Below are 13,719 nucleotides of genomic sequence, written 5' to 3'. Positions count from 1 at the left end.
AAAGCCAGCAGAGGATAGAAGAACAACTTTTTATATCCTACTGGTTCAGGAGTCTGACATCCAGAAGTCAGGAAACAAAGCTGACAGGAAGAGCCAAGAAACAATGCTCCTGTTTTTAGCGTGTGTGTATGTGTGTGTGTGTGTGTATGTGTGTGTGTGTCTGTGTCTGTGTGTGTGTGACACCTTTACCTCTCTCCTGTTATGAATTAACAAATTAGTTTCTCAAGTAAATCTGCTAATTAATCATCATCATAATACAAACCATAATTAACATAACAACATGCTTTTAATAAAATTTGTGAAGGCAGAAAACCAGCAAGGGTGTGGAAGCTATCTGTTTAATGCATTAAGCCTACGGTGTATGACTCTCTGTCTGCTATGTAGTCAGAAGCTGAGAGTGTCTGCTGTTCATTTCTTTGAAGCCAAGGCTGCTGACTTGAACAAGCTGATAAAAGCACAAAGGATGGTAGAAAAAGCTTTCAGGGCCAAGACTGTGGCAACTGAGTCCAACGAGAACAGTTTCTCTGGAGTCAAAGAAAATGAGGGTATTGGAAATGAAGGATGTCACACCAAAGACAGGAAAATAACTCCTTTGAAGAGATACATTATTTGGCAGAAAAATAGACATTTGCTTGCATCAAGGATTCAGTCATTAGGAGAAAAAAGACAGCTGTGTGGCCAGCATACAGACTTCACAGTAGATTGCCTGCTCAGTGTAAAGACCACAGACATACTCTATCATCATCAGAACCTAGGAGATGGGCCTTGGGCAATGTTAATGGTCATGGTGGCACCAATGAGGAGGCAAAGCATAGCTATAAGGTTGTGGAAATGAATTTTAAGTTTTGACAAGCTGAAAGGCAGGAAGACCTCTCACTTGGATTTCTCCGAAATGCCGTATGATCTAGGTATAGGGCCACAGTGTAAGTACATGAGGAGCGGTACTTGTCAGGCATATATAGAAGGAGCAGGTTCCAACTAAAATTAAAGCAAAGGAAAGAAAAACTTAAGATAAAAATTGTGATAAACCAGCTTTTGAACTTAACCCTGTGGGGAGGGGGGAAATAGAAGCTGGCAAGAATTCAGTTAGTGCTGAATCATCTCTGATAGATGACGGTGAAAATGTTTCTGATTGTTAAATGGGGACAGGATTGAGACAGGCCACAATGAAGCAGTGGTTCCCAAGCCCCTGATAGTCTTGAACGACAACTCCCAGTGGCACTAGTCAGAATAGCCACTGGTCACAGTTTTTGGGAGTTGCGTTCCAGAAACAGGGGACTCAAAGTCTGGGAGCTACTCGTACACAAAAGCATGCTTGTTTGCTCAGCTACTGTGCTCCTCAGTGTGTGTGTGTGTGTGTATAGGATTGCATCTTTTAATGGCAGTTGGAATCCATTCAAGATCCAGAGAAGGGGCAAATCCCCTGCTCTCTATATTCACCATCTTTGTAGGCCTCCACCAGAGCATGGATCTGCTGATTGGTCCGAGATGCCAGGATTTCAATAAGGCACTTCTCATCAGTCCCAATGCCCTATGGATAAGGAAAATTAAGTCAGCTGTTGCAAATGTAACATGCCAAAATCTAAATGCCTCTCTCTGCAAATCCATGAGATGAGCCTAATATTCTACACTAGCCAAAATCTTGTTACCTAGCATAAAGCAAATCCTAGTTTTGGTCCATCTGTCCCTGGTAAACAAAGCATCACCACCCTGAATCTCAGGACACGTGTAGGCACCCTCAAGAATCCAAACAGAGAAGAATGGAATAAAAGTTACAATTTGGCTTTCACTAAGGAACAGAATTTCAGCCACTGGATATTATATGTGAAGGGAATGGTGAAGGGAGTCTAATACTATCATGTATTGTTCTAAATAATGACAATCAGGTCCTTTACCTTCAATGCATCCTTGATTTCTTTGGCATCAAAGTACTCCAAAGGCCTCATCAAACCCACAATCAGCCGTTCAAATTTCCCAGTCAGTTCATATTTCAAATCTGCAATCAGGTCCTATTAAAGGGTAGGAAAAATAGAGACATAAGAGGAAAAGTAGTATCATTTTCTAGATGCCTGGCAGACTCATAACAAAGACCCTGTGGTTTCATATCCTAATGACCCTGTGGTTTATTCAGCAGAACTCCAAGTTCAATGTTAGCATAAAAGCACAGTTCAATTTATTTTGCTGGATTTGCACATTGGCATCTTCCTAGAGAGGCAAGGAAATGCAAAATGTACACAGTAATTTCTCCTATCTACTGGAGAAAGAGAAGACAATCCTTCCCACAAGTTCAATTTCCTCCACAATCTGGAGCAGAAGCAGCACAAAGCAAGCAACTTCCCACAGTCCGAGTTCTCCACAGACCTGTGTATTTGTATATTGCATATGTGTTGGGCACTCGTGTGTTAACAAAACAGCAGGGCCACACTTCTGCCTCAACTCTTTCTTCAATGAGCAAGTACCTTGCACGTATGTAATGTGTGAATAGGTCTTGTGATGTTCAGAAAACTCAGGAAAAGGGAGATGATATTTTCCATTACTGTGTTATCAGGACAGCTATCAGAGCAAGTGAAATCATCACCACCATCTACCTGGTACCCAGATCTGTAGATCTCCAACAAGAGCTTGTCTGCCAAGTTTGTCCTTCATGGTCTCTGCTGATGAAAACTATAATTGCTGCAATTACAGTTAGCATGTCCTCTAGTATAGTATGGAAATGGAGCAGAAGATTTATGCGCATGGTGCACAGGAAGGGTAAAATGAACAGCACACACTCTTTAACTGTCATTCTGTCTGTTTTTGTTATATGGGAGGAATTCAGGATAGGAAGGGATACAGAACCTGCCATCCATAGCTTAGCAAACAGACAGAAGTTTAGACCTAGCACTTATTCTTCCCTCCATACTATCCACGTGCTTTCTTTGAACAGCATGACATACAGTCCATCTTGCCTGAAGAAGCTGTCAATATTCCTCTTTTCCCAGAGAATGAGTAACTGGTTTTTACAGACAAAAGATGGACCAGCAACCAACTGACAAACATAAAGCCCAGCCCTGCCAGGTCAGTTTGGCTTTACCCCTATGAATCACTGTGGTCTCTTTCTTTTTGGAAAATACCATATATGGCTGCACAGACAAGCGTCTACTATAAGAGAAGTGGATTTTACAAAACGTTCAAAACAGAGGTAAAACCTCTCTGTCCATCCTTAATTGGCACACTTTCTTAGATCTACAGCTAGAATTTAATCGCCAGCTTTGCTACATACTGGGACTACATTTTCTTTGAAATGATAATAAAGATGTCAAAGATACCTGCCAATACCATTTTGGGACTGAGTTTATTGCATATCTCCATGGTTTAAATCAGTTTGCCAATTGTTCACATCTCCTTCCTTCTCCCCCCCCTTTTTTTTATCATTTACGCTGCTTTGTGAACTGATCATTGATCCTAATAAAGGCATGGCTTTTGTGTATTTCCCCACCATAGATCAATATGGCTTCTCCTCCTCCTTTTTCTTCATTTTTTAAATTACAGCTGAGAGTTTGCCCATAGCAATCATTTTGAGACAAACAATGAAGACTCCTATTGCTTTCTCCCTCAGGCTTACCTTCCCATACAGGGCCTTGTAGGCATGGCAGATCTCAATTCTTTGTTTATTGCTTCTAGATGTTATGAGATCCAGGATGGCTTCCTTGTCGCTGCCTGCGGGAGGAAAAAAGGGACCAGTCATGGCTAAATCACACAGCTCATTTTAGAATCTGCTTTCAAATTCTGGATTCGATTCTCTCCCTCCCACCTTTTCACTGGAATTCCCAGAGCAAGGGCCATCTGGAATAAACAGACCTTCATGAAACAATAAATTGCACAAAGCCAGAAATGTGTTAACGTCACAACCAGTTTTATTTCAAGCTTACAAAAGACAATAAGTGCCAGACTTACCAAAGCCTTTCATAGCATTGTACAGTGCCTCAGCATCTTGGTTGGCATTGAAGTCTGGGTAATCCTTCACTGAACCCCTGTATCTTCCAGCCTAGAAACAAAGAAAATGAGAGAGATTGGCAAGTTGTACAGCTCACGGAAACAATGAAGCCACGCAGAAGGATGTTGCCAGGGAGTTATACCATATACAAGAAGTTCCTTTCCCTTAGATTTCACCACAGTTCATACTTCACAGTCACCAGTTTTAAGTTTGTGGAGTGACTATGTCACTGTGATCTTTATATGCCAAAGTCTGATCAAGCCCAAGGCAAAGAGGCAGTCCTGAAACCAGCAAAATCAGGGAGCTGGGCAGGAGACAGACTGTATTTGTCTTCAGTGTGGAAGGGATGGTCACTCTCGAATTGGCCTTCTCAGCCACACTAGACGCTGTTCCAAGACCTCCATTCAGAGCACATTACCATAGTCTCTCGAGACTGAAGGATGCCTAATCTAATCTCAATGCATTTCCAGTATGTGCCTATTACAAATATCTTCAGCCTTGTTTCACAAGTCATTCTGCACTATCTTCACTATTTTTGTTTTGTTCTGCTTTGCTTCTGGCTGCCATATATTCACTAGGTTTCAAGGTATCTTGGGAGATTCTGGCAACAGCTTGTGGGTATAGTTGCCAATTCAATTCTTCTTTGGTTCTCTCTGTCAGGTAACAAATTTTGGGGTGAGCACCATTAGAAGAAAGAAAAAGTTGTGTTCATTCCCAGATGGGACCAGGACTCACAGGCTTGATGAAAAGGTGTTTTTACAAGTGTTGTGCTTGTATAACTTTTGCACGCACCAAAAAGGCAAAAGCAAGGGGGAGGACTGGGGAGAAAGCCAGTGGATGGGTCCATCATGTTCTTTGGAGATCGGATGGGAATAACATGCCGCCGTTGCAGCTCACCCTCTAATCAGAGCACGTTACCATAGTCTCTCAAGACTGAATGATGCCTAATCTAATGTAATAATCTGATCAAGCCAATGTTCTGGGCTTATGCCATGTCCCTCCCCAGCTTGAAACTCTGAATCACAAATTATAGTAGAGTTACATTTTGAAATATCTTTGCATTATTGTCCTTGTTCAGCAGCCTTTATTATTTTCTGCCTAGGAAAACGAGGCAAAAACTGTTCAGGTTACAACATACATAATTCTCTCACAGGAACTAGAAGGAAGAATGAAGCCACTCTCTCGGCTGATGTCAAGACTTCCATCCCACACAACCCTTTCTTCTCTCTGATCAAATGGCAAGGCAGCACAACACAGACTGGGGAGAATGTTGGTCTTTTCCTTAGGAAGTTGGTGGAATGCTGCCTTCTATCATCAACCAGTTATGCATCATTTCTCAGTTGCTCACTTTGTGATGTGACCTGTCTTAGAAACCCTTCTAGAGCATTGATCCCCAACCTTGGGCCTCCAGATGTTCTTGGACCTCCACTCTCAGAAATCCTGGCCAGCAGAGGTGGTGGTGAAGGCTTCTGGGAGTTGTAGTCCAAGAACATCTGGAGACTCAAGGTTGGGGACCACTGTTCTAGAGGATTACTGAAGACTCAGTATATATGACTACTTTATTCTCTACCTGAGCAGCTGCAGAAACATGTGGGAAAAACAAGTGTGAACCAAGCAACCCATTAAACAGGGGTAGGGAATGTGTGGCCTCCAAATACTTCCATGGTCAATGATGACTAAAACATCTGGACAACCCTAAGCTTTCCCTCCCAGACACAGAAGGATACACATGACAATGACGTCCATGACTAACCATTGTTGCCGTTTACAGAACAAAGTTTCAAAGAAAGGAACTGAGTATCAAAAAGCAGTCATAAGGTCACTACCAGGTGTGAAATGCCAAATTGATTCACTCAATCTGCAACTTGTGCCTACTAACCAAACACTATCTCCTTATTGTGGAGCCATATATAAATGTATATAAATTTGCCACATCCTCACACTGTTATGCCTGAAGTGGACTATGTCCATGAAAGCTCACACTGAAATATAACAGTTAGTCTTTAAGGTACCAGAACATTTTTGTTTTCTTTATTGTTATTTTCTTTCTGTTGTTTTGTTTCTTGTCTGATATGGATGCAAAGATTAACACAGCTGCCTCTTTGAAAACTACTTCCATAACTGCACCTCCAACCACCACATTCCTGATTAACTGCCACCCTCCATGCTGGTCAATGCCATCCTTGTTTTCCTGCACAAGCAGATGTCTCGTGACATGTCACACAAGAAGCACTCTTTTGGACATGAAAACAGTGGTGCAAACTGGCCATAAGGAAGCACGGACAATGTTCTGAAGACAGCTTAAGGGATGGGACTGTCTCACAGGCACTTCTTAAAATATCACAAGTATACTTAAAGTAAATTGTACTTCCTTTCATCCCTTCCCCCACAACCATGAGTCATCCTGGCTTCTTGACAGATGGTCAGAGCTCTTGAAGTTATAAATAGAGAAACCGTTCTGCCTGGAATTCTTCTCCTCTGGCCATACTACCCATTTGTTTCACAACAGCAGTGCCATGTCCATACACCTCCTCCCCTTGAAGTTACACACAAAGAGCAAAACCCATCTTCTGCTACACTGCCAGTTTCCCTCATCTTCTACCCCCATTCACAGATATTTTCGGAATCCTTTGCTTTGAGATTCAGGAGAATGAGAATGATGAGTCACTTTAAAACGATTTGTCTCTCACTCTCTGGAGAGGGATGGTAGAACATTTCCACATAACAAGATGTAGGAACCTGAGATATCATCTTCCCAGGATTTCCCGCAAATACAACCTACTGCTTTCCCGATGGGCATAAACTTGGCCAACTCCGAATGCATTTTGAGGACTGTATGAGGACTCGTATTCATGCAGAGATTATCGACCACAAAGAATTTCTTCTAGCAAACTCAGTGTGTCATGAAATATGTTCCTGAATGTATCTATGACTTGGAGAGTTTAGACCCCGTACATCCATCCCAGAACACAAAATTCTAGTCTCCCTGATCCAAGTGCAATATGTAAGCCCATCAATCCCATTGATTCTGTCCCCTGCACTTAATTACTACAAAACGTGGCAGCCACTTGATGAATACCTGCATTATTCTATGGAATTTACTTCTATATAGAAATTATGACTTTTTTAAAAATAATGTACACCTTACGATATAGGTACTGCTGTTTACATGAGAAGCATTTCTTGCACAAAGTGAATGCTGTAGCAGAAGACTCCATTTTAACAAATGCTAGTCTTATGCACTTCATGTCTTCTGCTCCACTAAATGAGCTTTTTTATCATTCAAGTGATGCTTGCCATCTCTATCAAGTAAAGTCAGCTGACAACATTATGAGTACTGCTATGGAGAAAAGAAGTGTCACATGAGCACTGCATGGAATGGTCAGTCTCTAGAATAAGAAAATAACACATACTAAAAAAGTTCCTGAAGGTTCTGAGTGGGACAATTTTGTAACACATCATTAATACTGATGTAAGTATCCAGCAATGCTTGTGATACATTCACATATAGCAGTGAACCTGGGACTTCTCAGTCTTGCTGATACTTAAACTGCAGGTAGGACAATTTGGGGGGGGGGGGGGCTGAGACAAATAAACAACTACCTGTCACTCAAATATTCCTACTTAAATTAAAGATATGTGGCAATCAATGACCAGAGTCCTATCATTTATAACCACCAGTGTAAGCGCAACAGCTTAAATCACAGTGACAAATTGCCACTAGTTAAGAAATTGCTGCTTGTAATCCTTTCTCACACATCAAATTATGTAACCCATACAAGCAGCGACCCTTAAACTAGTGGCAATTTGCCAATTATGCCAGTACATGTATATGTAAGCAGCAGTATTTTGCCCAATGTGCAACAACATCATTTTGGTTATATTACAAACAGATTGTCCAGGAAAGCATCTGGAATCAATGGATCCTCACAAAACAGATGCTGTGTGGCCTCATTTTCAAAACTTGCAGTTTCGACAATTTACATTTCATGCATTTTTAGGCATGGATAAAACTCTCCAAGGTGCAGCCATGCTGCTGCTTGTGGGGGCTAGGGAGCTTTTGTAAGACAAAAACAGATCCTACAATTTGGACTGCAGAATGCCTTGCTATTTGTTGTTCTTATTTCTTTACATGACCCATCACAGAGGCACCTGTATTCAGTCCTTAGGAACCAGCAGTCCAGCGTTGACAGATGCCTCTCATTGTTTTGGCCACAAAACTGAGGCCTTTTGTTTAATTTTTTCATTTAACATTCATTTATGTTTGTCTGCAGTCTAATCACAATGAATGTTGAGAAAAGGGAATGAACTTTGATAACATATTCAGAACAGTACAATTCTATATTTGCAGCGAGCATGCTAACTCCCTCCCTCAAGTATCTGTTTTCAAAGGGAGTGGGAAGGAAAGTGAAAAAGATACTGCAACATATCTACTGTGAAGAAGAAAATTGGAAGAGAAGAGGTTATTTATCTTCTGGAGGCCATTCAGCCTTTTACATTCCATTCTAGAGAATTATAAATGTTTGCTTCTGCACATTTTTTCCTTCTTATCCACTATCCTCCTTATACACTAACAATGTAAACCCTTGCCTATTGTGTTCTTCCAAGTGAGAATGCAAAATTTCTAAAGGCTTTTCCCCAGTAGATAAGATAACCAGAGTTTTTGTGCATTTCTTTTCCATTTAGGGGCTTTTGCAAAATAGCTTGTGAAAGTGAGAGGTAATGCAAAATCCTTGTTATTTTATGCAAATACATGTGCAAAAACCCCTGTTGCACTTTGCACAAAAGATACAATTTTGTGCAAAATACAATTTTTGCCTACACTACAAGATAGAAATCCTTTGTTCAGTTTTAAAAATATGTTTTTCTTCCACTGACATGTATATCTTTGTCTATGTTTTCAAATGTACACATTTTGTCATGTATATTTTGGAAGCATATGCATTTTTCAAATGCAGCATCTGGCCCACACATAGAATTCCGAGCTTGTAATTCTGTTTTTTTTTTTTTTTTAATTCAAATTGTGTTCAGTTCTGTGTTTGGGTCTGATGGTCACAGCTGAGAGAATCTCACATAAATTTGCAAACTTAATGAATGTCTCAATGAAGGTATAACAATTAGTGTAATCTACAGTGATGACAGTATTGGCTTTGTATACAGATTTGAACACACAAATTCTTTTAAAAGCAGATAGTGCCATTAAATATCCTGTGCTTCTTGTGCAAAACAAGTAATATCTTTACTGGAATGACAGAATCTAAAAAGTATGTTAGCTTTTGAGTCCTGCAAGACTCTTCATCAGGCTGGGAATTATAGACCTCTTTCAAATATTTGTCTGATGGCCCTAAGCAAGCAAAACATCTGGTTTTGTCTTGCACATTTTCAATAACACCATGCCCTGTAGATCACTGCCCTTATTGTCAGCCCACTGTGCAAATCTTATCCTCTGTACATTTACAGATAAGCAAGGATGGAATATAATTATCTGCATTTCTGCAGGTGCAAAACTGATGCACAAGCAGTATGAGGAGCATGAAGCTAAAAGAAAATGGGGATATTATTGTATTCCTCTTTTGATTTCAGAGCCCAGAGCACACTGTTTTTCAAAACTGAAAACTGTTACAGATTTATCTTATTTAAAAAGTGCTCCTTCTTCGAGCCTCCCCCCCTCATACTGGTCTCTTGCTTCCACCAGCCACACCTGTGTTCCCAGTTAAAGAAAACACTGTCAATGGCCAGAACTGTCCTCTGGGCACAACAGCTGCACAAAGAGCAACAGCTGTGTGTGGATTTCACTGATACCTGATCCCAGGGATTTCCACCAAGACTCCTTGAAATATTTACCAGGGCCCTAGTGTTAATGGAAGGGCAAGACAGCAAAGGGGGATCTATTGTGTTTTATTGCATGTGGGGAGCTTCTCCTGTGAGTGTAAGACACTGCTGGGCTACAAGCAGTAGACTGAGGTGTTTGTTTTTTTTTTTTAAAAAAAAAAAGATTGTCACCTCTCTAGCAATAAGTATGATAAACAAGAGCAGCAGCACACAAAAATGGGGGCAAGAAGAAAAAAAGAAAGAAAGAAAGAAAGAAAGAAAGAAAGAAAGAAAGAAAGAAAGAAAGAAAGAAAGAAAGAAAGAAAGAAAGAAAGAAACAAAGAAACAAAGAAAGAGAAGATGGGAGAGAGATAGAGAGAAAGGTAAAAAATATTATGCCAGACCATGGATGGATGTAGGAAAGCAGCAATGGATACAGAGCAACAGAAAGCCTGATGATTTTGTAGTAACCACCTCAACACCATCATTGCCAGGCTTAGCCTAGAAAAAGTGTTCCCAGAGAGATAAAAGTGGACTCACCGCTCAATGGTGTCTAGTGTGTGCACTTAGCCAACTTTCATCTCCAAGAAGCAGGTTTTATTGGGCTTTCCCTTCTAAGACTTAAAACTCTTTTACTTCACCAGAAATAAGAGGGAAGGAGTGCACATGGGCCAAGTGTTGCCATCTTTCCAACTCATTTTGACTCTTACAAAAATATCTACAAACTGGACTGGGTGTGGTCTTTTCTGCTGCAGTCAGAATTTAGCATCCTGTCCTCAAAGACATTCTCTGGCTTCATCTGAGATTTATTTTTATCTCTTCATGCATGTCTCTGACTCTTCTTCACCCTCACTCCCCCACAGTGTGCATCTTTGATCATGGTTTGGAATCTTGGTCTGAGGGCAATCTGAATAGTTAGCTGATTAGTTAAAATTTATGCTGCTTCTAGGAAGATATTTATCTGTTAGCTGAAGGCCATGGCAAAGGGGCCCAGGTAAGCCCAGGTAGGCTATGGCACTTCATAGTTTGGGAGCAGCCACCAAAAAGACCTCCTCTCATATCTTATTCTGACTTGTGATTTGCTCCACCATGCCTACAAATTATGAAACAATACTGTAGTTTGCTGGAAGCTTCTAGCTCCCTCCACATTTTTTCAAAGGAAAGGGGATGACTATGAACAGGAGCCCCAAATGCTTTCATTTTGAAAAAGACAAAAGCTTTTACATCTGAATTGAGTAGTGTAGTACTTGCTAAATTCTCAGAAATTAAGATAAATGGGTTTGGTGTGACAAAGTAACCTTGAGAATGAAAATGAGGGAAGAACTCTCTATCCATTATATATCAAATATATAATATGTACCCATGTTTTTATTTATTACAGATATTTATCTACTGTTTGGTAATAAAATTATCAAGAAAGGCTCCAGTAAAAACTCAATAACTTACAATTTAGCTAAAAATAACTATAGCTAAACAACTAATTAAATGATAAAATCAAATAAGTATAAACACAACCAATGACTGGTGTAAAAGATCAGGATTTTTTAAAATGCCCAATTGTTAAGTAGTTACCAAACAGGAACCAGGAAAGTCTTTAGCCCTCTCCAAATACTGTACTGAAGTTTGAACACCTCCCATGAAAACAGGAAGAGTATGCCTTTTCTGGCTCTTTTCCATTTCTAGTGTGACTGCTCTTTTATTTGTGTTAGGCCAAATGGTGGAACCTCCATTTTCTGTGAGGCTCAACACATGCACCCCCTGAATGGGCCACTCTCCTATTTAGACCTGCTGCCCTCTACACATAAGAGGGCAACAGAAGGTGAAAGAGAATAACACTTTCTCCAACTTGAATGTTTATGCCCCAAAATGGCTCCTCTTGCAAGAACATCTCATAATTTCTAACCCTACCACCAAGAGGGCCCTCTCCTGGTAGACAAGTGGCAAGGGACACTTCCATCTGCACAGGGCTCTCTTGTTCAGGGAGACGGTAATATAATCATAATGCTCAGTCGAATTCAGTGACGTAGCCACCATGTTCTAATCTACCTGGAGTTTCCAAATCATCCCCAGAAGCAGACCCATATGCAGTGCACCACGATAGTCTAATGTAGAAATTGTACTTCTTCTGTTAAGGAGCTAAACCTATGAGTCACCTCTGCTGAAAATGTGTCCTTTTTGAGACATAATAAAGGATGTGAAAGCTGTTTGATTTATGTCTACCATGAAAGTTTCAAATTTATGAAGTTATTACATCCTACATATTGACACAATGCATCTACTTGTGCACAGCATCATATCCACTTCTCTGCTTCTCAGTTCTGTTTGGTAACAAGGCAAGAGAACATAAAACCCCATTTAGGAAATGACTTTCTCTGCATTAGGCCAAACTACCTGTCCAGCTAGGCCAGTACTGTCTCCTCAGACTTCCAGTGGCTCACCGGGATATCACCATAGTGCTGAGGGGATCCTCCTAAGACAGCCAACTATACCAAGACAAATCCACATGCAGAATGTTATTAACCCTTACCACCTTAAGTGTGGTAATATGATGTTAAACACACTTAAAGTTACATCATACTTACCATGAAGCAAAGGACTAGGCTAGGAAGAAACACAATACAGGCAAGAATGAGCAGAAGCAAATAGCTTTTGCCCTGGGGACAAGAGTAGGTTCAGTGCCCAAGGGAAGGCTACTAATTCAAAGACAAAGATTAAAAAGCTGCTTTATGGATCCATGATCAATCATGTAGAAGAAGGGTTGATCTGGGGGCAGACATGCTGTTAAGGCAGAAAACTCAATTGTGAATTTGGCCTAATTTGTCCCCCATCTGTGCACCCCACTGGTAGGTTACACATTGCTACTGAAATAACTGTTGCAGTTTTAAATTTCGATTAAATTCTGTGCAGCAGAAGTATAAGGATTCGCAGAGCAGAATAGCAACATGTTCCTCAGAGCAGTCCACCTGTCTTCTCATTAACTGGCATTTACAGTCTCAGTAACTCACTCTGAGACATTAGACGGAGAAAGAATACAACTGAACAAATCAAGCAGCAAACTAACAGACATCACTGCTTTCGAGAACAGACCTCAACAGAGTCTAGACAAGGAAAGGAACATAGAGCAGTGAGGTACTGCTCTCTTTGAATTCAGAGGCAGGGAAGGAACAACTGGATAGACCTGACCATCATCTCAGCCCAGAAGGGTCCTTTCGAGCCAAACCTACTAAAGGCAACATGCAAGATTGCAAAAATAAATGAACACACACAAAACACAACAACAATAACCAAGCTGGACTGGGATTTGGCAGATCCAGGTTAAGGTCGTGAAGTTATAAAGCCCACTGGGTAAATATGGATGAGCTATTCTTGCTTAGCCGCAGCTATTTCAGACTTAGAAGATAAAAGTAGGGAAGAAGAGAGACACTTAAACTCTTTGTAGAAATGATGGGATATAAACTGAATTAATATAATACCAAAGTTGGTTAATAATCCACTACAGTCTACTGCACAAGAAACCTAAACCTACACCACTCCATAAATAAAGTGCTGAGCATTTTGCACTGAGACATCTATTCTTTACAGAAGGCACATTACCATTATGATGCAACTTGAAATTATTTTTCTCACAACCCATTAAACTAATTCTTTCGAATTAGTTAGAAAGGAAACTTGGAAATATTAGCATTATGTGATAAACATCAGTCTAGACAAAAAGCGAAGTGCTTCTTTATAGTTTAGGCTCGGAACCAAAGAATCTGTTCAGAACTTGTAATGGAACTTGTAAACGTGCTTCACGTTTAAGCAAATCAAGATCCTGTATGAACCAAAAGATCACACACAGACTGTACATCCTGTGTACTTTAAAGGAGAACTGAAATCAAATTTGATACACTCAAGTGGACCACATGATTTCAGACTCAGAAATCCTTCAA

At 40.4% G+C, this 13,719-nt stretch overlaps 1 protein-coding gene across 5 annotated transcripts in view; it reads right to left on the bottom strand.

Moving 5' to 3' along the window:
- The window catches only part of ANXA6 (annexin A6), a 56,341-nt gene that overhangs the window by 35,538 nt on the left and 7,084 nt on the right, over positions 1–13,719 (bottom strand). For all 5 annotated transcript variants that reach the window (XM_020809951.3, XM_072990047.2, XM_072990048.2 and 2 more), the window contains exons 3-6: positions 3,937–4,027; positions 3,605–3,699; positions 1,896–2,009; positions 1,441–1,531 (exon numbers count right to left, since the gene is read on the bottom strand). In XM_020809951.3, the coding sequence (XP_020665610.3) occupies positions 1,441–1,531; positions 1,896–2,009; positions 3,605–3,699; positions 3,937–4,027 (391 nt within the window). The remainder of the gene's footprint in view (positions 1–1,440; positions 1,532–1,895; positions 2,010–3,604; positions 3,700–3,936; positions 4,028–13,719) is intronic.

Source organism: Pogona vitticeps, chromosome 2, assembly GCF_051106095.1.
Source record: "Pogona vitticeps strain Pit_001003342236 chromosome 2, PviZW2.1, whole genome shotgun sequence".
Classification (NCBI taxonomy): domain Eukaryota; kingdom Metazoa; phylum Chordata; class Lepidosauria; order Squamata; family Agamidae; genus Pogona; species Pogona vitticeps.
Note: the sequence above shows the minus strand (reverse complement) of the source record. Positions and strands in the feature narration are given on the sequence as shown.